At 36.6% G+C, this 27430-nt stretch overlaps 1 protein-coding gene across 1 annotated transcript in view; it reads right to left on the bottom strand.

Annotated features, from left to right (window-relative positions):
• Positions 1–1906: 1906 nt before the first annotated feature.
• CDH12 (cadherin 12) overlaps positions 1907–27430 on the bottom strand; it is a 287396-nt gene continuing 261872 nt past the window's right edge. Inside the window, exons 9-12 of the mRNA XM_042908231.1 lie at positions 15388–15509; positions 10082–10199; positions 5251–5502; positions 1907–2495 (exon numbers count right to left, since the gene is read on the bottom strand). Of these exons, the coding sequence (XP_042764165.1) occupies positions 1996–2495; positions 5251–5502; positions 10082–10199; positions 15388–15509 (992 nt within the window). The 3' untranslated portion in view covers positions 1907–1995. The remainder of the gene's footprint in view (positions 2496–5250; positions 5503–10081; positions 10200–15387; positions 15510–27430) is intronic.

Below are 27430 nucleotides of genomic sequence, written 5' to 3'. Positions count from 1 at the left end.
CACTATGTGAATATTCAAATATATTTCCCAAAGTTGAGACACAAGTGAGATCTGGGTGCTGTGAGGACGAAAAGAAGTTCAACAATTGTTCATGATATGGAAAACAAGGACAGTGTGCAACTATGTGGCACCAAAAAAGGCATGTGAACTGCAAATGCTAAGAGCCAAATTGCCACTGCATAATTATCACTTACTATTTTTTGAAGTAATACTTAATAATGAATAGGACTGAATACAATTTGCCTATACTATCCATATTTCTACCCATTTTTCCCATGTGCGAATTCTTTTACAACTTTGCAAATATAATATAAATATATTCATAAATGTTTCATAAATACAGCTAGATATTGACCACATTTTCAGGGTGGATCTTATAAGCAAATTTTATTTTTTCCTAGAGATAGTCTCAATAGTTCAGTAGTCACTTGTATAATTATACTGTTAAGAAAATATATCATCACTTCGGAGTTATCTGTTTTGTTAAGTGCATTTCTAGATAGGGTACAGTTCACTTGAAAGTAAAGTATATGAGTGTAGTGTATTTGTATGCTTATAAAATCTAACATTTCTCAGAAATCTGCCTCAAATTAAAAAGTAAAAGTTTTTTAAAGAAGAGTTGTATGGGATCATTTATATTGGAATTATTGTAGATGATCACATAAAGAAGCAACTGTGAGCATTAATAACAATGTTTACAAAGTTGAAATCCATGTTGATTAAATAAATCAATCAACTGCTTGATTCTGCATTTGTGTTCATCTTAGGAATTAGTCACTGGTTTGAATTTTCTGAAATCCCTGATTTTTTATTTGTCTAATAATATGTAATATTTTTAGACATGCTATAAATCCATCCTGTATCATTTGATATGTATTTTATTTTCTTTGCTCATCAAAAAAAAAAATCACTAGTTTGTAAGAAACTCTGAGAAGCTCTGTAATGAATTTCTCTTCCCATGTTTGAATTAATGGCACTTTCTTCCTTAATAATTTTCGTAGAAACGCAACTTCAAAATTTATCTATGACTGAACACGTTAATAATCTGGTGATTTGTTAAAACGAACCTTCCACACACCAGCACAATATTAACACAAAACCAATATTTATTTTGACGTGGGGTTTCAGCCCTGAGGCCTCTCTTCATAAAGAGGGATTTTTTTTTTAATTTCCTTTTTTAAAATGTCTTTTTTTGGAAAAAAAAGCAACATTTTGCTGATCACCTTTAATACGAACTAATGTGAAGATCAAACATTGCTTTTAAGATTCAGGACTTACATATTGAATTTGATATTATCGCATTTATTTCAATATTCTGAAAGGGTAGGAAAAACAAATGTGTTTTGGCATACAGTTAAAAAAAGAAAAAAAAAAACCTCTGAATTATAAGAAGATGGAGTTCAGAAAGTATTCTTCATTTTTCCTCAAAAGGAATTAGAAGTCAGCATGTTGCTATTGCTTCCTTGACATAAAGACAGTGTCTTTGTTTTCTGTCCTCTGTATCTCTGAATCCTGTAATGCCATCACAGCAGAGTGCATTGGACACCACTTTAAATGATAAGAGTTTCAATAGGCACTTTAGTGGAATTAAGAAAAATCTAACACTCTTCCACCGTGATGCCACATAGCTATCTTCGTTCTATGTTGTCATGTCAGTAAATTGTATTTAATAGGCCTGAGCTTGTCTCAGTGTGTTTCCAAAATAACAAAACAAAACCAAGCGAGTACATTTAATAGGATTTATCTTGTGTTTGCAGAGTAAAACAAAACTGACAATATGATAAATATAGCAACTTGCTAGAAACCAGGTAATCAAAGGACTGTGTTCCTATAAAGCCTGGTGTGTGTGTGTGTGTGTGTGTGTGTGTGTATGTGTGTGCGCACATGTGTGCATGCATGTGTGTGTCTGTGTGTGTGTATGTGTGTGTGATTTCTATTTGTGTTTCCTTTTCTTAAATTTCTCCATTTGGTTGTGTTTTATCCTTCGCCTCTGCCCTAAGTGACTTTATCGGGGTTATAACTCTCTTCTTCACCAAACATGTCTGCCAAGACTTTAAAGCGGGGTCCCCAGTCTGCCAGATAGTCGTAGTCCTGGTCAGCTTCCGTGGTGAGAGAGTCTATAGAGCTAAGGGAGTCTGCTACTGATCCATTTCCTTCATATGCGTATGTAGCCAACGAATCGTACGGTGGAGCGGTCGGGTCCACGTCATTTTCCTGCAGCCTTTGATTAATGAAATCCCTTATGTCTGTGTTGTCTTCCACCGGTGGTCTCTGACGAGGTAAACAGAGAGAGTCTGGTTTTATATCCCTGCGAATTTTGTTTTCTTCAATCACTTTCGGATTTCTCAGAGCACCAATATCGAAAGCCTGCGTGTCCTCCTCCCCACCTCCTTCGTCATCATAATGGATAACGTTGTCTCTGATGTCTTCTTTCGAGGTCATTAGAGTGTCTTTCTTCTTCTGCCTTCGCAGAGCTACATACAGTACAACGATGGCTAGAACAAGACAAAAGTTGCAAGTTGAGAATATGTAGTTGATGATTTTCAAAGTAGACATATTATAATCCAGAAGGATCATATCTATGTTTATACTGTTCATCGTGTAAAGCTCAACTTCATTTTCAAATTGTAGCTAACAAGAAACCTTAGCAAAATTATTCACAAAATCAAGCAATGACTGTCTTATATTTAGTTTGTGTTATATTTCAGTATTTTAGTGGCAGTTAAAAAGGGTATGTTACAAAATTTTGTAAGAAAGAATGCTTGTTCTAAGCATAGAGAGAGCTGTATAGTATTGGTATAATAAAACTTGAATATTATTGCCCATAAGTAACACTTAGATATTATTTATAGCTAGATTCCCTAGCTGTAACATTACTTGCATTTCTAATGAAATAAACCCACATCTTCTTGTAAAAATGACTTTTCAAAGTGATACATTTTAGAAAGGGAAGAAAGAAGGGAAGGAAGGAGAGGAGAAAGGAAGGAAGAGTACAGAATATAAGGGCCTTAGTTTTATAAAGTGTGTCAACTGAGATTTCTAATTATTTCAATTCTGTGTCCTAACATATTGAGACATTTTCTAAATCAAATTCCCAGTGTTCAGTTTGCATTCATTCATGATAGAATTTTGAAATATTTAATTTATATGCTCTCACTTAAATCTTTCTTTGTTCCTGGCTGATGCCCAGCAACCACTAAATTGTAAGTGTTTAGTTCCTCTAGAAGCGAAAGGGCACAGATTCAAATCATAAAGTCAGTGCTCAACTTTGGTCATCATAAAACCCCCTCTCCTCCACAGAAGGGGTAACAGATTGAAAGTCACAGTATGTTTGATTTCCTACAGTAGAGTCTGGAAGACTGTTGTCAACAGATTAGAAATTAGAGGAGATTGCGTGATGAGGAAAGCTCATTTATTCCCTCTTCCTCCCAAATTAAAGGTTGACCAACTGGGAGGAGGAAGGAGATATAGGTAGAGCTTTTATACGATGGGCCTCTAAGAGATGTTTAGCACTCTGCACTCTTCCCAGGATTTAAGGAGGTCCCAAAATGAAAAAAGACTATTGCTCACCTGGGGAATGAGCCAGAAACTGCAAACCTCACAGAGAAGGCCTACACCTAAAATGGCTTTGGAGTTGCTATGGCTGAGAAGGGGACTACTAGCTGATGTATCTGAGGGCCCCGTAAAAGATCCCTAAATGCCACAGGACACTCGTGCTTCCCCTCATCCCAGGAAAGATAAGAAAATGGCTCAGAATAAATGGGAAGATCTGAAGGAGTTTGGGATTGGTTAAAGAGGTCCAAGAAGAGTTGGGTTTTTAAGAATTCTTCATGGCAGAACTAGAAATGTCAACATTCACTGCTGTGGACTTGCAAATCCATGTGCTAAAATGGGGCAAGTGCACTGTGGACACTCAGAAACTATTTGGAGGAATGAGTAACAGACAGCGGGGCAAAATGATGCTGAGCAGAGCAAGACGACACAGTACACTATAAAAGGGCCAAACAGGCCACAAATGAGCATCCAGAACATGCCAAGTCATGGTAGGTCGATATGGAAACACTCTGGGACTCTGGTGGCTCCTTGAAAGAAAGAAGCATGAAAGAGGAACCCTTGATTTGAGGTTAAGCACCTAACTGATGGTGTTCAATTTCAGGCGTGAGAATGTTATTTTGAATCTTTTTCCACACACCAATGTTACTTGTGTGAATTAGTATCTACACTATGCAAATTGGACAAGAACTTCAACTTCCAAACTGACATAAGCTTCTTAGAGAATGTTCTCCAAAAACTGTCATATAATGCCTTACTCCATGCTTTACATCCTAGGTTGTTTTTTTTTTTTTTTTTAATTTTCTATCTTAAAGATAAATGTATGTATCTACATTTGTGAAGCATATATAAACGGATTCCACAGTGCCCAGCTGTACCTCTGTTGCAATTTGAACTTAAAGAAATGATGGGCAAAACAGAAAAGCTCTCTCTAGTTTTGTGAATCTGGCAGTGAATTAATAAGTGAATGGAGCCAGCTGAACAGAATGGATGGAAGACGGAAACCCCTAAAGTAGATTTATGTTAATTCTCACAGAGATGTTACAGAATACGTTACTTCAATCCTTTTCCTTTGCAGTGCTTCTGGATGTTTTAGTGTGTTCTTTTCTAGGGAGGGTGGTTAGAATTTAGATGTGTGGAGCTGTGAAAAAAGCAGAATGAGAACTGCTTTTGGCTGGCAGTTTAAACAGAAAAAAAAGTTAGGAATGATTTTACTTTCTTTCATTTCTTTCCTGTCTTTTCCCTTTTCTTCCTTTATTGAATGGGCATTGGAGAGCCATGGTTCATCTAGTATATTTTTAAAGATATGTACTATCTTATTAGATAGCAATAATTACTGGAATATAAGATGAATTATAAAAACACTGCTGTAAATGGGATATCTGTTATAGAAAATTTCACTGTGGCATGTGCAACAAACTGTTATTCCTTGGAATCCCCAAGGGCTTGAATGTACTCTTGTGTTTCTGATGATGTTATTTGTTTATTCTTAGTGCTATATATACAAAGAGTCTTAAATAGAAAATTCATATTAATAAAAAATAGAATTCAATGTAGTTAATCTTTCTTCTATCCAGATGTGACATCTCAACGAAGAAAAACTAATTTACATGTATTGTGAAGACAGAGGCAGAGAGAAGAGAGATTGAGAGAGAGAGAGAGAGAGAGAGAGAATATGGGATTAATACTGAAACCAACCTAAGAGTATAACAATGCACAGTAGGATTGCAATCAAAGCCCCAGTGCTGAGTCCTACAGGTAGAAAAATTGCTTCCACATTACAAGACAGGATGGTACCATCAGAGTCACATCTACAAACTCGAATAGTCATGGTGTTTGTGCTGCTCTGCACAGGGTAACTGCTGTCTTCTATTACAACAGGGAGGAAATACAACTCTTGCTGCCTGCGGCTGTATCCATTTCTTCGGGTTTCAATTCCAGCTGTGTTGTCTACAAAACAAGACATTGATGATAAGACGGTTACTAAAAGCTTCACTTCAAATCTGAAAGGTTGGTATCTGTTAAACGGTAGGAAGCTGTTCTTGCATCAGCAAAATAGACCCATATTTTAATTCTTTCTTTTATTATTATAAGAGCTGCCAAATGTAATCAAATGTAATCAAAATAATCCTTAGGAAAAGAAGAAACATTAATCTTATCTGGTATAAGATTTATATTTTCAATTCAGAAGGAATAGAAACTGGTTATAAAGCAAGAAGTGTGTTGACTTGACTCATTTTTTTAACATCAAAATGTCATTGAGAAAAAAAAATACAACTGTGGGTGTTTTCATACATGCTACAAGAGCAAAGATTACAAAGTATGAATCTGTAAAATATCTTCCCTAAGAACCTATTATTTAAAATATAACAAATACCAATTTCCCATTTGACTTATTATTTTCCCTGGATCTGAATCTGTGCTATATAGCTATGTATATGGTAAAATATATCTATATATATCTGTATCTACATTTTTCACTTTTGCACATTAGTTAGTATAGGAAAAAGAGAAAAAAAGTGTGTTAAAAACATCTAGATTCATTAAAATTTTTAAACATAAATAATCACCATTTTAATATAAGTACAAAAATGATTCATTTTAATTCTGACAAAATCAAAAACAGCCATATTTACTTAGAATAATCCAAGGCAATAAAAATTTAAAATCTCATGTAAATGCAATTAATACTTCTATTGAAAGTATTATTTTGCATGTATTTGTTCTTTACTTATTGTATTTCTACACATACAAGTGGAAATATGGTTTTATTCAAAACACCATTTCTTTTTTGTGTCTGTTAAAGTAACTCCTACACATTCTTACTATTTATTTTAAAAAATGTATTGGGGCGCCTGGGTGGCTCAGTCGGTTAAGCGTCCGACTTCAGCTCAGGTCACGATCTTGCGGTCCGTGAGTTCAAGCCCCGCCTCGGGCTCTGGGCTGATGGCTCAGAGCCTGGAGCCTGTTTCTGATTCTGTGTCTCCCTGTCTCTGCCCCTCCCCCGTTCATGCTCTGTCTCTCATTGTCCCAAAGGTAAATAAACGTTAAAAAAAAAATTTTAAAAAAATAAAAATAAATAAATAATATATTAATATTTAACCTATTATAGTCATACATCATATCCACTTTGGAATCATGGAAACTAATTTTAGAAAAATATAGTACTCATTAAAATACAAGTTTGTCAGACAATGTTGCTAACTCAGTAATATTCATTCATCTATTTGTATATTCTAATTTCAACAACTAAAACTTAAGCAGATTCTCTAGATTCATTACATTAGAAGCACTAAGTTGAGAAAAAGTTACTTGATAAGATTGTTTTGCATGGGAAGATGAGTTGGTTATTACATAGCGATATTTTTTTAATTGAAAACAAAAAAAAATACCAAGATGCAAAATGTCTATTATAACATGCATGGCCAGCCAGACTCAGTAATGCCAGATAATGATGATGAGAGTAGGAACAAAGAAATGTGGACTAGTTGAATTAACATTGAAATCTTCAGCAACTGGTTGAATACCTGAAGCTGAGGAAAAGGAACAGTCAGGATTAAAATTTGAAACGTAAGAAGAGGAGGTTGGAGAAGCTGATATATGTGCACTTGAGGAGCATGGATTTGGTATTCTTGAACACATTATATCAAAATGTACCCTACCCTTTTGTTATTGTTTAGCCTCCCCATTATCCATGGGTTCACTTTCTCTGTTTTCGGTTGCCCGAAGTCAACCTAGGCCTGGAAGCAGATGATCCTCTTTCAGATGTGTGGTCAAAAGGTCAAGGGTAGCCTACTGCTATATCACAATGCCTATGTCTTTCCCCTCATTTCATCTCATTGATGAAATTTCCCCTCATTTCATTTCCCCTCCCCCATCTCATTTCCCTTCATCTCATCTCATCACCTTACATCATCACAAGAAAAAGAAAGATGAATACAGCACAAGATATTTTAAGAAAGAGAGAAATCACATTCACATAACTTTTCTGTGAGCATAGGGCTATAATTGTTCTATTTCATTACTGCTGTTACTGTGTCTAATTTATAAGTTAAATTTTTTCATAGATATCTGTGCATAGTAGAAGACGTGTATATGCAGGGTTCAGTACTACCTGTGGTTCGGTGTCAGGAATCTACTAGGTGTCTGGGAACATACTCCCCCAGAAAAGGGGATTACTGAATTTTCAACCCATTATTGTTATTGATATGTGACCATATACAATTCATTGTGCTGTTCATGATGGGAAAAAAGACATTAAACCTCATTTCCACTCTTAAAATAGTTTCTACTGCACAACAGATAAAGAAAAAGTTTATGTGTATCATATAACTATTAATATATATGCACACAAAGAAGTTTTATTCAACTGTAAGAAAGAAGGAAATATTGACATTTGTGACAACATGAACGAACCTGGGGGGCATTATGCTAAGTGATATAAGCCAGGCAGAGAAAGATGAATACTGCACATGACAGAGGTGAAATCTAAAAAAGAACGACAACAACAAAAAGGAACCCATAAAAACAGAGAGCACAAATGGGGTTGCCAGCGCTTGGGGGTGGTGAAAATAGGGAAACATGAGCAAAAAGATACAAAATCTCAATTATAAGATGAATGGGTATAACAAGGTATACCATGGTAACTATAACATGGTGCTATGGTTGATACCACTGTATTGTAGAATTGAAATTTGCAACGTGAGTAGAACTGAAATAGTCTACCCCTGAGGTGGGGCGGGGGGGGGGGGGGAAGGAGGTGAAGTAAATATGTGAGGTAATAAAAAGTTTCTATTCAGTTTTTAAAGACTTACACTTACACTTAAAATGTAAGTTCAGATAAAAGGGGGAATATAATAAATGGCATATTTAAATAGCAAACAATGTTCAGACTGTGACAAAACACTATTGCTATGAGGCAAGATGATCTAATTCATATTATGAGATATTAATTCTCCAACAACCATACAATAGGGAAGATAGTCAATGCTTATGTCCCTGAATGATGTGTCCATCTACTTTGTTGCCCAAGCCAAGGATCTGGAGGTCTGATTAGTCTTCTTGTCCATTGTATTCACATCCAGAATTTAGGGAATCTAGCATCAAGCCCTACAACTTTCTGTCTCTATCCACCTATCTCCATGAGCCATTACCTTAATCTAACACACTTTCACCCCCTCCTGCAATAGCATCAGAAGTAATCCTATATACTTCTGTTGTCTCTTTCAAACTACAACCAAACTGATCTTCCTAATGCAAATTTGAACATATTATGCTCTTCTAAACCTTTCCAAAGTTATAATGTCTTTAAATGGCTTCTAGTTAGGGTGACTACATGTTCTGGTTTGTCTTGGGCAGTCCTATTTTATGTGAGCTGTTCTAATTAAAATCACTAATATCGTCCATGTCTATTCTCCAAAGTATTCTAGCTTTCATAATAAAATATGTGGTGTCTCTACTTATAAGGTCTTTCATATTTGGGACCCTACTGCATTTATAGCCATTCCTCACGCTACACTAGTAGATGGAGAAAACCCTACTGAATTTCCTTCTGTGACAAAATGTCTGATTTCTTTCTCTAAATATTTACAGACAAGTAAATTTTTTTCAGACAATCTTTGACTTCTGTCAGTCATTATCATCTCATCACAATCTGCTCATTTGTTTTATAAGCATAGAATTTAGTAAGAAACTAGCTTTTTACCATCAAATATTATGAACTCAGATGTTTCTAATTCCCATTTCATAACTAAAGAAACTTAGAAGGGATAAAATGTCCACAGTCACAGAATTAATAATGTAAGAACACCTGGCCAGTACTTAGCTGTAATATATCCAGGGTCCTTTGTATTTTTGTAGTGGCTGTCACAGTAGCAGATGTGATACCATTAGGAGCAGAAGCAGTGGTGATGATGACCGTGGTAGACACAGAAGTGCAGATATGATGGCAGAGGCGATCACTAAAATAATCTTGGGTATTGCGTTAAATGATTTGCATGTATTAATTTATTTAATATAAATACTATGAGGTTGATTTATTTCAACTATGAGTTTAAAATTATGTAGTATAACTTCATACATTGAGAGTCTGCCATTGAGGACATAATGGAGTGGGAATGAAAATTTCCGCCATACTAGTTACAAAGCCTGTATTCTTAACCTGTGATGTACTGTATGTTACTCAAACAAACCAATTACTAAGAAGTTACCTGTTTGTACAAGTAATGTGCACGTGGAACAAATGATACATTTAAAACATAGAAAGCATTCAATTTCCCAGATAGGCTATTTTGGCTTGACTCGTTAAGGGACCGTCCACATTATAAATGGAAGCAATTTGCCTCATTAGATACGATCTATATAGGTTAAATATTTAATTTACTGCTAGCCATAGAATTTCGTATTTCTCATATATGGATTTCCACATTTTATGAACTTGAGTGCTTCTAGGAAAAACATGGGTTGCTACCTTTGCGCCCTTTTACAAAGTTACATGGCAAGAGGTACGTTTTTATGCGGTTAAACTTACTTCTGAAGTCACGGACTGTAAAATTTGGTTTGACGGCAGCTTCAGGTGATAATCTAAAGGAAAATTGCTGCCCAGCAGGTGAAAGATCTCGGTCTGCAGCGCTGACTATCTGAATTATCTGAAACAAAGTTGAGATGAAACTTGAAGTCAGTCATGAATTTCAAAGGTAACTTGACATCCCAGGCTAGTAAGTTTATTCAGTGATGCATGCAAGGAGAGATAAATGACTTTTTTTAAGATTCATATCAGTGGACCAATTATTTATAAATAATTTTTTTAAATTTTTTTTAACGTTTATTTACTTTTGAGACAGAGAGAGACAGAGCATGAACAGGGGGAGGGTCAGAGAGAGGGAGACACAGAATCGGAAACAGGCTCCAGGCTCTCAGCTGTCAGCACAGAGCCCGACGCGGGGCTCGAACTCACGGACCGTGAGATCATGACCTGAGCGGAAGTCGGCCGCTTAACCAACTGAGCCACCCAGGCGCCCCTACAAATAATTTTTATAAACAAATATCTAAACATTTACAGTTCGTAATGGCAGGTACAATTATAGGGTCTGGGCCAATTCCAAATCAATATCTGCATAAATAAAAAGCTTCAGGCGCCTGGGTGGCTCGGTCGGTTAAGCGTCAGACTTCACCTCAGGTCACGATCTCACGGTCCCTGAGTTCGAGCCCAGGGTCGGGCTCTGGGCTGATGTCTCAGAGCCTGGAGCCTGCTTCCCATTCTGTGTCTCCCTCTGTTTCTGCCCCTCCCCCGTTCATGCTCTGTCTCTCTCTGTCACAAAAATAAATAAAACGTTAAAAAAAATTAAAATAAAAATAAAAAAAGCTTAACAGCATTGAAAATTCTCACTAAGAAGCAAAATAAAATTAAAATGCACTTGCTTGTACTGTTAAAAACTGAGAACAAACTGAGGGTTGATGGGGGGTGGGAGGGAGGGCAGGGTGGGAGGGAGGGCAGGGTGGGTGATGGGTATTGAGGAGGGCACCTTTTGGGATGAGCACTGGGTGTTGTATGGAAACCAATTTGACAGTAAATTTCATATATTAAAAAAAAAAAAAAAAAAAAGTATGGAAAGAGCCCAAATGTCCATCGATGGATGAATGGATAAAGAAGGTGTGGTATATATATACAATGGAGTATTACTCGGCTATCAAAAAGAATGAAATCTTGCCATTTGCAACTATGTGGATGGAACCGGAGGGTATTACGCTAAGCGAAATTAGAGAAAAACAAATATCATATGACTTCACTCATATGAGGACTTTAAGACACAGAACAGATGCACACAAGGGAAGGGAAGCAAAAAGAATATAAAAACAGGGAGGGGAACAAAACACAAAAGACTCTTAAATACAGAGAACAAACAGAGGGTTGCTGGAGGGGTTGTGGGGGGGGGATGGGCTAAATGGGTAAGGGGCATTAAGGAATCTACTCCTGAAATCATTGTTACACTATATGCTAACTAACTTGTATGTAAATTAAAAAATAAATAATTAAAAAAAAAATAAAAAAAAATAAAATGCACTTGCTTGCATTTTAAACTAAATAAAATAAATGCTTTCTAACATAAATACGAAAATGCTTACTGGAAAGAAAATCGCTGATTATTTAAAAGCCCTTGCGACAGCAAAATTTTAGTATAGTTACGTTTGTGAGAATGAATTTTATTTTCATAAATAAATAAAATGTTGAGAAAGAGAAATTCAAAGGATGTATATCCTATTTTGTTCTTTTATTTGTTTCCCCCCAACGGGCCAGAATGCTAATTGCATTCTCATAAAATGTTTTTAGGAAGTAAACACTAACCATCGTGTTTAAAATTTTTCCTAAATCTCTCCCATAGGTTGTATGTCTGGTAGTTAAAATTCTGACACTTCAGTAAAGTGCCCTTAAGAATTTGGAGATTAAAAATAACTTCTAAGAGCCAAACTGTGAAATTGATAATTCACTACACAGATAACCAATTTATAATGGCTTTGAGGTTTTATTTATTAACATATGCAATGGCTTTGCATCAGAAAGAATTTCAGGAATTGTGTGTAGAAGAGGGCGAGGGCAGAGGACTGCTCAGGTGATGACTCTTTTAGACTAAGTTTGAATTTGCCAAAGGAAGACCTTACATTTCAAGTACTGCATTGTGGTCACAGCGGGCAAAGCACACATCGTGTCTTAGCACAATGACATTAAACATGTGATTTATTTTTTTAATTAATTTTTTAATGCTTATTTATTTTTGAGAGACAGAGAGAGAGAGAGAGAGAGCACTGGGAAGGGGCAAAGAGAGGGAGACACAGAATCCAAAGCAGGCTCCAGGCTCTGAGCTGTCGGCACAGAGCCCGACGTGGGATGCAGGGCTCAAGCTCACGTGTTGTGAGGTCATGACCTGAGCCAAAGTCGGACAACCCACTGACTGAGCCACCCAGGGGCCCCTAAACATGTGATTTATTTGATACTTTTTGTTTTCATTTCATGGTTAAAAACCAGTCTTAGTACTATGTTCTACCTCCCCATATATTTGTGTGCATGTAGGCTTACATACACATACACACATTCACACATAAGCATACCTACTAGGAAATTTAGTGCCTGAAGCAGTATTGGTAATTTGTAATTTGAAAAATTGGTTTACTTTATTTTTTTAATTTTTTTAAGGTTTATTTTTTGAAGGAGAGAGAGAGAGACAGAGCATGATCAGAAGGGCAGAGAGAGAGGGAGACACAGAATCCGAAGCGGGCTCCAGGCTCTGAGCTGACAGCATAGTGCTCACCCAATGTGGGGCTCGAATTCACAGACCATGAGCTCACGACCCGAGGTGAAGTCGGCCGCTTGGCCGACTGAGCCACCCGGGCGCCCCAACAAATTGATTTTCTAATGAGAAATCCAGGTCTCTAGTTCAGTGTAAATCGGTCCCACTTCTATCAAACTTCAACTTTCCTTCACATAAATCCATATGCTTAATCAGATCATAGTTCCCATCCATAAATTTTCTGTAAATTATTAAGGGATTGATTTGCCAGGTGTTTTGTTTTGTTTTGCCATTAACTACTATCAGCAAGCATAATCACTTACTAAATTAAAGTTCTTTAACACCAAAAAATATCAAGAACATAACTTTAGAATGAAGCAATGTCCTTTCAAACAGCAGAGAAGAAAATTTTGGTATAAACTGTCACTTATCTGGAATTGACACTTGGGAGTCATTACGCTAAGTAAAAAAACCGCTCACACTTCAGTGATTCACCATTGTTGATTTAGATAGTATCATCCTTTTCTTTTCCTGTTGTCTCTTGACAGATATCACATATATACACGTATACATACTTGCATACATACATATTCAATTAGAGGCCAGAAGAGATAGACAGCTCCTATGCATAATTCTTAGACAATGGGAAGATGGTTCGGTCAGAAGCAGAAAATGCTCACATTCCACACTCCCTTAAAACTTAGTAATATTTCAGGGTTGTGCTTTGTACATAAATGTGACCCAGTAGAAAGCCCAACAGATGTTTATTAGAAAAAGAGCGTCCAAGGACCCCACGGATTACCTACCACTTTGTCCAGATGTAAGAAAAACAAGTTACCTCAGGTCATTTCTACTATTCCCAACTTTTTAAACTCATTTACTAGACAAGCAGAGAAGCACCGAATGGAATTCTATATCCGAAGGACTTTCATTGTGTGCATTACAAGAGTCTGATTGGTATAAAAGAATTAAATCCCTAATTATCTTTAAAAAAGTAGAGGATTGGTTATGGGGGTGAGGGTGAAGGGGTCTGGAAAATGAGAAATTGCTACACTGTGGAATTTCAGAAAACCTCTTAATACATTCTCAAATAAACAAATCAGTTTATTATTTGTTAAACATTTATTCAGGTGCTTCTATTTCAGACACTAAAGCAGGCAGTGAGCTTATCCCATGTAATTTGTGGGTACATTTAAGGGGATAGAGGGTTAAACCTTTTTCTGCATTTCTGCGTCTATTCAAAGTTAAGGATGCAAATTTATCAAATGGGAAATCTGACTATACAAGTCATGCTGTAATAAAATTAATCCTTTCTCCAAATTATCAGAGAAAGGATTAGAGCAACACAAGCCACTAGAAGTTTCAGTATTGATGGAAATATTGTATATCTACATGGAAAAAAAATGGTAGCCGCTCATCACATACAGCCATTGAGCAACTGAAATGTGGTTAGTGTGAAAGAGATCACTGATTTTTAAATTTATTTAATTTGAATTTAATAGCTACCTAGCTAGTGGACATCACAGGATTAGGATTATGGGACAGATTTGCTACAAATCAGTTTAATGCATTCAAATTGAAACAAATACTGAAGATTAAAGAATGATCTTTTTGAATAATGATAGTGTTTGAAATATTAAAATTTTTCTGTAAGAATTAAAACTTCAAATTTATTTAAATGAATAGTTATGCTATTTAAAGGTGATTAAAATAGAAAGCAAACCAAGCATACTGATCTATTTTTCCTTTGGACCTAGGTGCACAGTATTGGGTTAATCATATTATTATTTCTGACACACTCTCATCATTTGCTCATTCTTGATTCATCATATCATATCATATCATGTCATATCATGCCATCATATTACATTATAACATGGTATGCTATTTTACCCACTCATCTGTAATAGTATAGAAACAAAAACTGGCTACCCAACACCACTCACATTAACTCTAGGATTTTGATATAACTTTTTTTATCTATGGTGTCCTCCCTCATGAGATCTCCCACTAGAATCAGAACAATATTGACTTAATAAGGAAAATATAATTCAGAGATTTTCAGTAACCCAGATGTTTTACTCAAGGCCACCAAAGAAAGAAGCCTTAAATTTTTAATGGGCTATAGCGCTTTTCTGTACCTCTTCATAAAGCATGTGACCAAAGCAAGAAACACTAGAAGAATGCATTCTCAATTTGTTTGCTTCTTTATAGTCACAGAGTCCATGGAAATTCCACAGTAAAGGAAAGGAAAACAGAGCAGATCTGCAATCCTAGGCTTTTTAGTCATACAAAGAATGTTCACTAAGCTAGCATCACTTTATCTCCTGTGGTGTTACTTGTACATCCATAAATCACCCTTAACTTTTGAATTTACTATCCATTGTGGGTTTTTTTTAATGTAAACACACACACACACACACACACATATCTGTGTGTGTGTGTGTGTGTGTGTGTGTGTGTGTGTCTTTTCATGTGTGGGCTTATAACCTGAAACACATGCATATAGTAGGTCTTCATATGCTATTAGTTAACAATATGAATAAGTTACCTGTCCCGGTTTGGCATTTTCACACACAGCTGTCTCATATGGCACAGATATTTCTGGAGGAAATTCATTGACATCTAAGACATTAATCAATATGTTGACTTTGCTGCTTAATAACGGGTTACCTATTGAAAACATAAAAAAAAACAGACAATTATAAAATCTGGTCAGTTATTGCTTTTATAGTAAATGGTCTTAACTTTTTTTTTAATTAGCCATTATATAGAATCTAAGGGATCCTTCTTTTATGGGAAAATTTGAGGTGTTTTTCCAAATATAAACAATAAAAGGATGGATAAGTAAGGTATCAGTGCTTTGCTCTCAGAGCACCAGGAGTGAACTGTATCAGGGTTCATCCCTGAGATTCACTCACCGCCAAAGATAAGGTCAACCATCTGGCTAGTATTTTGTCAAACGTGTAGCCATCATACAAGAGTTAGTTCACAGAACCAATCTTCACCAGTAGTGATAATTTTCACTGGATAAAACATGTTTTCTATGTTGTGTCCGTATAATTAAAACTTTATTGAGTAGGATCATCTATGTTTAAAAAGTTCTCTCAAAATGATTCTTCCTGAAAAGGATGATAAATTACAAGAAGAATGAAGGAGAGAGGGCTTTTCAAAAGTAAAAATTAAAATACAGCTTTAAGGAAGTAAAAGACATAGATTATGGAAAGCTAATATACACCATAAAATTGCTTGCTGGTGATAAGAAAGAATAAACAAGATTTTCTTCCTTCAGTATAAAAAAAAATGTTGTTTTGAAAAAGTTTCTGCCAAAATCCAATCACAAGTTGTAGCTCCAGCCCCTGATATATTATCTGCCTCCTGTCATTTATTGAAGAAGACTAGATAAAATTAAATTAGTAAGGCGTAACAATGCACCTTTTACCTTATTTGTTATAAAGTTTTACCTTATTAAATTTCACATATGGATAAACTGCCTCAAATTGTTGAAGGACCTTGCCCGGAGTCACACATGCAGGATTATGGGAGGTTAAGATTCAAACCCAGGTCTATGGAAATCCAAGTACCATGTATATGGCACCATGACTTCCCTACTGACTGTTAAATCCTTCATCGCAGTGCTGTTGAAGATTCATAATATTAGTATTCTTTTAGACCTCTTTCTGAATTTTTTTAAAGAAGCATACAAGATCCCAATACATAAGTGATTCTGACAAGTCTAAGTTGATCCTGCAGTACTAAAATTTATTAGAAAATAATAGGCGCTATAAACAGCATCGTAATAAATGTTCACATATTCACACGTGACACAGTGAAATCTGTCATCATGTACCAGTACAGACACAGATAACACAAAGAGAGGATGAATGGTGCATTTTGTAATATGGGATGTATTTATAGAAGGTGTATCGGTAATCTTGGTGAAGGATGCAGAAATTATCTATGATTTAACAATTTATATTGGCCAGAGGGAATTATCTTATTTGATAGAAAATGTCTGGTTGTTTTCACAAGTTACCTGATCTACCTTCAACTCAGTTTCTTCATGTAAAACACAAGGTACTAATAATCCCTACTTCATAGGTTGTATTAAATAGGAGGTGGTGCTATACGAAATGTTAGATCACCTTTGGTAAATTGCATTACTTGTATTACCAAGTGAATTTCATGGAGGTTATTTGGTTCCACATCTATTATTGGTGTTAATTACTCCTATAGCATAGTATGTAGGTAAAAGTCAGCAATTTGGTTAAACTTGGTTCACATGCCTAAGAAAAGCTAGAGATTATAAAAAATAACAGAATTAATGCCTAATAGTATGTAATGCTTACAGTGTACCTATATTCTAAAACATGTTACATAGATGAACGCTTTTAGGGTTCACAGTATATAGTGATACATATAGTGTCAGAATGCTGGGGAGCAGTTAGGGGATGTGACTCATGCAAAAATCACAAGTTGGAACTAACAAGATGGGGTTTGAATCCAGGTTTCTTAGTTCCAAATTAGTGCTCTTAAACTCTGTTACATACTGTGTATTAGAAAAAAATTGAAATGTATTTAGCTATTGAAAAAAATAGACAAGAAATTAATGTTACAGATTGGTTTAGTAAATTCATGTGACTAACTTCACCTATTCAACTTCTATACAACACAAAAATCATGCTCCACTTTCCATTTTACATGTGAAGTATCGAAGTATAAGTCCTGAGGCCATATAAAAAGGAAACTGTTATTTTTATTTTGTTTTTCCAGGACCAGAGTTTTATTTTGGGAAGCTGGGGTGAGGATCGGCTGTCTTCCAAAAGGGTTGAGACTTCTGGTGCAATTGTGTTTTTAATGCAGATTTACCTTTATAATGTGTAAGCATGGTATTCAAATTAATTTAAGCCAGTTTTTACCCATGAGAAATTCCCTTTTGGTCATTTCAAATTATTTATCTTTCTGCAATATAGATTTTAACATTTGCCTAATGAGTAAATAGGTCACAAAAATATAATCACTATTGTAACATCATATTATTAAAAGTATTTCTCAAAAAGATGCTTTTGGTAATTTAGCTAATACAATTTGTTGTGTGAGATCTTCCTGTGCCCTGGAGGACTTGTGGAGTTACTTAAAATTAAACGTGACCGGTCATCATTGTGGCAATTAAAAAAATAAAGGCCCAAATAAGGATTGAGGGAAAAAAATAGAACAGCTATAAAATGACACTTCATATTGTCAAAAATGAGCGATGGGTTTATGGATTTCATTATATTATTATCTCCTCTATTGTATATTTGTAAATTCTTTCATAATTAAGGTTTCAAAATGTGACCTTATGTGTTTAAATGCCACTTGGGGAAGCAGTAACAACTCTGTTCAAGAACTACTGCACTCAAGTAAGCACTGAACTTCGTACAAGAGAATGTAATTTATTAGAGTAATACAGAGTTTTTTCATTGATGCATATAATTCAGAAAATGATGTTGAGGAAATCATGACCATTTTTTTCTGACTCGGCTAATCTGTATTTGGGACAACAATGATGTAATTTGTTTAGACACCATTTAGCATGAGCATGATTATCAACATTTTGCCATGTAGAAACTCGTTATCACTGAATACTTAGTGAGGAAATTCAAATATAAATTTAGTAAATTTAAGGAATCCAAATCATCCAGGAGGATGTCAAACATTCACTCTTTGCAACTGACATGATACTCTACATGGAAAACCCAGAAGATTCCACCAAATAACTGCTAGAATTGATTCATGAATTCAGCAAAGTTTCAGGATATAAAATCAAAGCACAGAAATTGGTTGCATTTACGCATGAAAAATGAAGCAAAAAAAGAGAAATCAAGGAAGCAATCCCATTTACAATTGCACCAAAAACCATAAAATACCTAGGATAAATCTAACCAAAGAGGAGAAAAATCTATACACTGAAAAATATAGAAACCATATGAAAGAAATTGAAAAAGACACAAGAAAACTGGGGAAAGATTCCATGCTCCTGGAAAGGAAGAAAGAATATTGTTAAAATGTCGATACTACCCAAAGCAAACTACATATTCAATGTAATCCCTATCAAAATAACACCAGCATTCTTCACAGAGCTAGAATAAATAATCCTAAAATTTGTGTGGAACCAGAAAAACCCCAAATAACCAAAGCAATCTTGAAAAAGAAAACCAAAGCAGGAGGCATCACAATCCCGGACTTCAAGCTATACTACAAAGCTGTAATCATCAAGACAGTATGGTACTGGCAAAAGAACAGACACTCAGATCAATGGAACAGAATAGAGAACCCAGAAATAGACCCACAAATGTACAGCCAACTAATCTTTGACAGAGCAGGAAAGAATATCCAATGGAATAAAGGCGGTCTCTTCAGCAAGTGGTGCTGGGAAAACTGGACAGCGACATGCAGAAGAATGAACCTGGACCACTTTCTTACACCATACACAAAAATAAACTCAAAATGGATGAAAGACCTCAATGTAAGACAGGAAGCCATCAAAATCCTTGAGGAGAAAGCACGCAAAAACCTCTTTGATCTTGCCCACAGCAACTTCTTACTCAACACATCTCCAGAGGCAAGGGAAACAAAAGCAAAAATGAACTACTGGGACTTATCAAAATAAAAAGTGTCTGCACTGTGAAGGAAACAATCAGCAAAACTAAAAAGCAACCGACAGAATGGGAGAAGATATTTGTAAACGACATATCAGATAAAGGGTTAGTATCCAAAATTTATAAAGTCCTTATTAAACTCAACAGCCAAAAAACAAATAATCCAGTGAATAAACGGGCAAAAGACATGAATAGACATTTCTCCAAAGAAGACATCCAGATGGCCAACCGACACATGAAAAAATGCTCAACACTCAACAGGGAAATACAAATCAAAACCACAATGAGATACCACTTTACACCTGTCAGAATGGCTAACGTTAACAACTCAGACAACAACAGATGTTGGTGAGGATGTGGAGAAAGAGGATTTCTTTTACATTGTTGGTGGTAATGCAAGCTGGTAAAGCCACTCTGGAAAACAGTATGGAGGTTCCTCAAAAAATTAAAAATAGAACTACCCTACAAACCAGCAATTGCACTAGTAGGTATTTATCCACGGGATACAGTTGTGCTGATTCAAAGGGGCACATGCACTATCGACAATAGCCAAAGTATGGAAAGAGCTCAAATGTCCATTGATCAATGAATGGATGAAGAAGATGTGGTATATACAATGGAGTATTACTCAGCAGTAAAAATGAATGAAATCTTGCCATTTGCAACTATGTGGATGGAACTAGAGGGTATTATGCTAAGTGAAATTAGTCAGTCAGAGAAAGACAAATATTATATGACTTCACTCATATGAGGACTTTAAGATACAAAACAGATGAACATAAGGGAAGGGAAACAAAAATAATATAAAAACAGGGAGGGGGACAAAAACAGAAGAGACTCAAATACAGAGAACAAACAGAGCGTTACTGGAGGTTGTGGAGGAGGGATGGGCTAAATGGGTAAGGGCCATTAAGGAATCTACTCCTGAAATCATTGTTGCACTGTATGCTAACTAATTTGGATGTAAATTTAAAAAAATGAAATTAAAAAAAAGTTTAGTAAAATTGAAATAACCAAAATCCTACATGATTAGTTACTGTGCTGTTAGTAGTCAAATCGCTTAAATCCAATTATTATTGATCCATGTTGCTTTATAGTTCATAACTAACTTATTAATAGTTTTTAGTTCACACAATAAAATCAGGAAATTATTTTTATCCTTAATCCCTTCAAAGATATTTGTTAAATATTCTTTCCCCACCCTTTGAAAATATCTCAGTCAGCTCCCTTAGCTTTCTGAGTCGGTCTCAGTTAGAATTGTTTATTAGTAGTATTTTCCTTTTTTTTTTTTTTAATATATGAAATTTATTGTCAAATTGGTTTCCATACAACACCCAGTGCTCATCCCAAAAGGTGCCCTCCTCAATACCCATCACCCACCCTCCCCTCCCTCCCACCCCCCATCAACCCTCAGTTTGTTCTCAGTTTTTATAGAATTGTTTATTAGTAGTATTTTCAAGTGCAGCTTCAACTAAGAAAAAAAAGCTAAAGCTCAAATTACAAAAAAAAAGAATGAAGTAAAAAAATCACTGTTTATCATAAATGAGTTAAATTCCTATAAAAGAATATTATGAATTTATGCCAAAAAATCTAGTCAACATAAATGAACAGAACAAATTCCTAGAAAGACACAAATTACCAACATTGACCTTGAAAAGAAATACAAAATCTTAATATACATTAAACAAATGAATAAAAATCAAGTTGTAATTAAAAATATCTGAAACCAAGAAAAAAAAGTCATGCAAACATGCCTTTACTGGGGGGATTCAATAACTTTTTAAAGATCACATAATACCAATTCTTCATAAACTTTCAGAATATAGAGAAGTAAATACCAATTCATTGTATGTATCCTGATACCAAAGCCAATCCAAAACATCACAAGAAAACAAAGGTATAACCTATTTTCACTCATAAACATAAGTACAAAAATTTCTTAATAAAAGGTTAACAAATCACTTCCAGGTCATACAAAATTACTACATAATGACCAAATAGCATTTATCCTAAAGATACAGGATTCATTTAATGTCCAAGAATAATCAATTGACAACACATATTAATAGAAGAAAACAAACAAACAAAAAAACACATGGCCATATCAAAAAGATTCACAATTTTAGCATTTGACAAAATCACACAGCCATTCATAATTTTTTTAAATCCTCTAAAAATGTAATGAATAGGAGGCAAGCTCTTCAACGTGATGTAGTCTCTCTTCATGAAGCCCATAGCTAACATCATACTCGACAGTGAAAAAGTCAATGCTTTCTCTCTAACACTGGGTACAGTGCAAAATTGACTGGTCTTACCACTTATATTCACCATTGTACTAGAGGGTTTATATAATGCAATTAAGTGAAAATAAATTTTAAAAAAAGATTAAAGTATCCAGATCAGAAAGAAAGAAATAAAACTACTTTTGTTTAAAAAATGGCATGACCCTATAGGTAGGAAATCCTAAAGAATCCCCAAAGAAACTAATGGATATAATAAGGGAGTATATCAAGGCCATGAGATAAGAGGGTAGTATTAAAAAAGGCAATTACATACTTAATAGCAGCAAATGACAAACTAGAATTGAAATTGAGAAAAAATTCAATTCACATTAAAATCAAAGATAATAAAATATTTAGGAATACATTTAACAAAATAAATGCAGGACTTATAAACTGAAATTCACAAATCATTGCTCAGAGAAATCAAATGGATTGCTGATAGAAAGGACAGCTGATGGAAATATAAAATTGCATAATCACCTTGGAAAATAGATTGGAACTTTTTATAAACATTGAATATGAACTTATAAGGTAGCAATTCCACTCTACACCCAAGAGAATGAAATAAATGTCCACACAAAAACCTGTATGCACATAGCCATAAAAGTATTAGGTATATACTTCAAAATTGAAAACAGGTCAAATGTATATATTTGGTGAATGGATAAGCATTATGTGGCATATCCGTACAATAAAGAATACTCCAACAAAAAAAGGAACAAAACACTGATACAACATTTGAATGAATCTGAAATATGCTGTCTTCTTTGATAATAAGACTGACATAGCTCCTTGCAACTTGGTTAGTTGCAGAAAGTAAAAGGTTTCAGTGACTTTGGGTTTCTGAAGTACACGAGCCTTCAGAAGATTCCAGGTCCCCTGTCAAGTCTTCCAGATTTCCTGGAGCAGATATTAAGCCATTCCTTTTAGATGAACCCTTTTAGAATGTCTGCCCCAAAGAAACTGTATGATAATTTATCATGCAGCAATAGATAACTAATCCAGGAGATAAGAAATACTAAAATATATACTAAAAAGAAAGAAGGATTCTTTCTAGGGCTTCAGTTGGAATGGACCCTGCGGGGCCCTAAGGCAGCATCCATGGTGGGGAGAGCAGTCCCTGCTCCTAACCACCATGCAGAAACTTTGTCCAAGGGGCTTGTCACTAGTGATCCAGGTAATGTTTACTCACTACAGGAAAGTGTCCCTATTTCCAGAGAAGCTTCTGTTTCTTTTCTTTTTCTTTTTTTTTAATGTTTATTTATTTTTGAGACAGAGAGAGTGCAAGTGGGGGAGGGGCAGAGAGAGAGGGAGACACAGAATCCTAAGCAGGCTCCAGGCTCTGACTGTCAGCACAGAGCCCGAAGAGGGGTTTGACCCCACAAACCATGAGATCATGACCTGAGCCAAAGTTGGACGCTCAACCGACTGAGCCACCCAGACACCTTGGGAAGCTTGTTTCTATGGAGATAGAGCCGTAAGCACTCATAGCCCTTGGTGGCCTGGAATGGGAGTCGGGGTCCATTTACCTGACTTCTGTGCTTTTGGACGAGGGCTGAGCAGGGCTGCTGGGGCACAGAGCCTGACATGGAGGGATTGCACAGCAAGGCAGGGAGGTTGGTGGCTGTTTCTGGAAGTCCCTGACTCCATCATCTGATGACAGGGATCATAACTACTCTCAGGAGTCTCAGCCCAAGGCAGACCCTGCCTGGGAGCTCATGACCCCATTTCAGTCCTGACCTTGAGAGGGAGCAGGACAGTCAGGGCGTCACATGTGGCATCTGCATGGACAGGGTGTGGAACAAGTCAGAGGTATCTTGCCAGGCTGTACCCATGCCCACTGCCTAGCTGCCTGTGCACCTGGCAAAAGAGGTGACAGGACTTCCCACAAGACATCTTCAGGGCCTGTCCCCTGTATCATGTCCATTCTAGCTACATCAGCCCCAACAAATTCTGGGCGAGCAAGAAGGCTGAGAAGAAGCAACTCGTCAGGAGCTTCAAGGCTTGGACCATCCAAATCCAATGCTGGTTCTTCATATGGTAGGATGGTCATTGCCCCTTCAAGTATGACTGTATTTACCTGCACTATATTACTCAGCTTCTGGCTAAGGCTGCAAGTCCTGGTTCTATCTGGACAGAGAATGTGCAGCTTGCTTCTGTGACTGTTGCACTGGGCCCAACAGCATTCACAGGGGCAACAAATTAGATGAGTAAGTATTCTTCGCGGGCTGTGCCCTCACCATGGCCTTCTGGGATTCAGAACTCCTACTGGATCCCAACAGTTCTTACCATGGACTCCTGTAACCCAGACCAATCTGTGAGGGAGGGGGCTAAGGGCAGGGGGCACTAGGTGATGGGTCTCTTCCGTTTTGGGGCTAGGTGTGAGATGAAAGTAGTAAGCGCTCTACCCACATGCACTGCAGCCGTGACACAACTGAGGAACACGGGGACAAGTGGTGGGCACTGGGAAAGACAAAGTTGTTCTTACCCTCTTGACAAAGACTTGAGTTTTAACTTAGTTCTTTTGTAGAATAATTCTGAAAGAAAACAAATAAAATGCACCTAAGCCATAGAGAAAGGAAGAAAAAGACAAGAGGAGAGGAGAGGAGAGGAGAGGAGAGGAGAGGAGGGGAGGGGAGGGGAGGGGAGGGGAGGGGAGGGGAGAGGAGAGGAGAGGAGAGGAGAGAGGAGAGGAGAGGAGAGGAGAGGAGAGGAGAGGAGAGGAGAGGAGAGGAGGAAAGCAGAAGGAAGGGAGAAGAGAAGAGGAGAGAGAAGGAGGAAAGAGAAGGAAGGGAAGGGAGGGGAAGGGCAGGGAAGGGCAGGAAAGGAAAGGAAAGGAAGGAAAGGAAAGGAAAGGAAAGGAAAGGAAAGGAAAGGAAAGGAAAGGAAAGGAAAGGAAAGGAAAGACAACTTGTATTTCTTCCTAAATTGGTGTTTTTCCCATCTAAAGTTCCATTTATTCCCATGTCTGTTACTTGATGCTGGTGGTTTGCTAGAGGTCTGGGTGGAAGGATAGACAAGAATATTCATTCATGGTCTCTTTATGTAGACTGGGCTTCATTGCAATGCACATAGTGGCTAAAGTTCAAAGGCAAGTATTTTAAAAACAAAAGAAATCAGACAGAAACTCTTGCTTTTATGACCTAAGACGGTCACATAGAAATACACCTCCTCTATGTTAGTCAAGGCTGTCACTAATCCACTTCAAAATTCAAGGGAAAGGAAGATAGAACACAATTCTTTTTCTTTTTTAAATTTCTTTAATGTTTACTTTATTAATTTTTGAGAGAGAGAGAGAGAGCAGGGGAGGGGGAGAGAAAGAGAGAGAGGGGGAGAGAGCAGGCTCCACACCGCCAGCACAGAGCCTGAAGCAGAGCTTGAACCCACAAACCACGAGATCATGACCTGCGTGGAAATCAAAAGTTGGACACCCAACCGACTGAGCTACCCAGGTGTTCTGACAGAACCCAATTCTTTATGGAAGGAATGTCAGCCTCACTGTCAGAAGAACATATGAGAAGAGAAGGACATAGTATGCCCATTTTTGGAACTTATAATCAGAAATCTCTTTCAGAAATGGTTCACTAGTAACTAGCATTGTAACCTTTAATAAGTCCCAGGAAAACTAAATTTTATTTACTTTTTAGAAGTTTTTTATTTAAATTCCAGTTAGTTAACATATAGTGCAATACTAAACCTAACCAAAGAGGTGAAAGATCTGTACTCTGAAAACTGTAAAACACTGATGAAACAAATTGCAAAGGACACAAAGAAATGGAAAAACATTCATTCTCATGGATGGGAAAAATATATTTTAAATTTAACAGGGAAATCAGAACTGATAGGAACTTAGGTCCCTGGTGCCATCCTCCTCGGTGTGGGGGGTTTTGCATAAAGGGGCAAAGAGAAGACCGTGGCTTTATCCACAGCTCTCTTCAATGTAGAATATCAAGATTCCACATAAGATTTCATCTGATGAAGTATCCTGATAATCTATCTACAAGTTTGAAAATTACAGATCTATCAATCCCCAGTTACAGGTGAGGAAACTTTGGTGTGATCTTGCCCTACATTTTCTTGTCAGAGTCAAGACTGGAATCCAAGCCCTCTCACTATGCTTTGCACTGTTCTATGATACCGGTCAGTGAACTCAAAGAATAAGAAGACACTGCCTGAGATCTGCCCATGTGTGTGATAATCACTTACTTTCGAAGAGTAACACTTGGGCTGCTATCTAGCCACCATGCTGTGAGAAAGCCCAGTTCACATTCGAGGATCAAATTACAGTTATAATTTTTTGTACTAAATATTCAATAAATACTGGCCAAATAATAGAATATTTGCAGGAACCAGTGAGAAATGTAATTGAAAACATTTTGAAAACTGTAAAGGTTCCTAGTATGTTAAAATACACTGGAGCTATTAGGCTTCCTCATTTAAAAATGACATCTGCTTTGGGGAGCCTGGGTGGCTCAGCCAGCTAGGCGTCAGACTTCGGCTCAGGTCATGATCTCACATTTCGTGGGTTCGATCCCCGCATCGGGCTCTGTGATGACAGCTCGGAGCCTGGAGCCTGCTTCGGATTCTGTTTCTCCCTCTTTCTCTGCTCCTCCCCCATTCATGCTCTCTCTCTCTCTCCTTCAAAAATAAACAAAAACGTTAAAAAAAATTTTAATGACATCTGCTTTGAATACCTACAGGGGTTAAAAATTCAATTTTGTGACTGTGCACTAAATTGCGACTACCATAATGTCAAGAACAAAATCTTAGCTTTCTGTGACAACAACAAAAACCTGAATGATAGTGCAAACTGAGCATGATACAGTGAATAAGTAACACAAGCTTTCTTTTTCTTTTCTCTTTAAATTAGTTCACTTTTAAATTACAAGTTAAGATAAACGCTATCTAACAATAGCCCTGTTCAATTACAGTAGTATGATCTGCATCTATACCAAGCAATCCATCAAGCAGATTTAAATTACTCATATAAACCCACGCCAAAGTCAAATATTACTTGTCTGTTGGTGACAAAAACTGATTTCTAGGGGCGCCCGGGTGGCTCCGTCGGTTGGGCGTCCGACTTCGCCTCAGGTCATGATCTTGCGGTCTCTGAGTTCAAGCCCCGCGTCGGGCTCTGTGCTGACAGCTTGGAGCCTGGAGCCTGTTTCGGATTCTATGTCTCCCTCTCTCTCTGACCCTCCCCCAGTCAAGCTCTGTCTCTGTCTCTCTCAAAAATAAATAAACATTAAAAAAATTAAAAAAAAACTGATTTCTGAAGAAAAAGGAACCTTTAAAAATACAGCCAGTTTTTTTTTCCTCTCAATGAACACACTAGAGAAAACCTATTATTAATTTTAAATATTTGCAATACCATAAAGCCCTTAGATATTCTGAATTCCTGGAGAGCAAGAGCTGAGTCATATTTGTCTTTAAGCCTCCAGAGTTTAACACAGAGCCTAGTACATTCTAGCAAATGAAATATATGAATGTCAAAAACAGACTAAACTGAGAAGCAAAAGTGGGTTCAATACAACCAATAAACCAGGAAACTTCTGTGGATCATGACCCACGAGCACGTTGATTGTTGGTGTATTTTCCTTCACCTATGGTCAACAAGACTATAGATGCCATTTCACTTCATGTTCAACTCTCTATAATTTAAAAAAAAAAA

Source organism: Panthera leo, chromosome A1 (assembly GCF_018350215.1).
Source record: "Panthera leo isolate Ple1 chromosome A1, P.leo_Ple1_pat1.1, whole genome shotgun sequence".
NCBI classification, from domain to species: domain Eukaryota; kingdom Metazoa; phylum Chordata; class Mammalia; order Carnivora; family Felidae; genus Panthera; species Panthera leo.
This window is presented reverse-complemented; position numbering and strand designations above follow the sequence as displayed.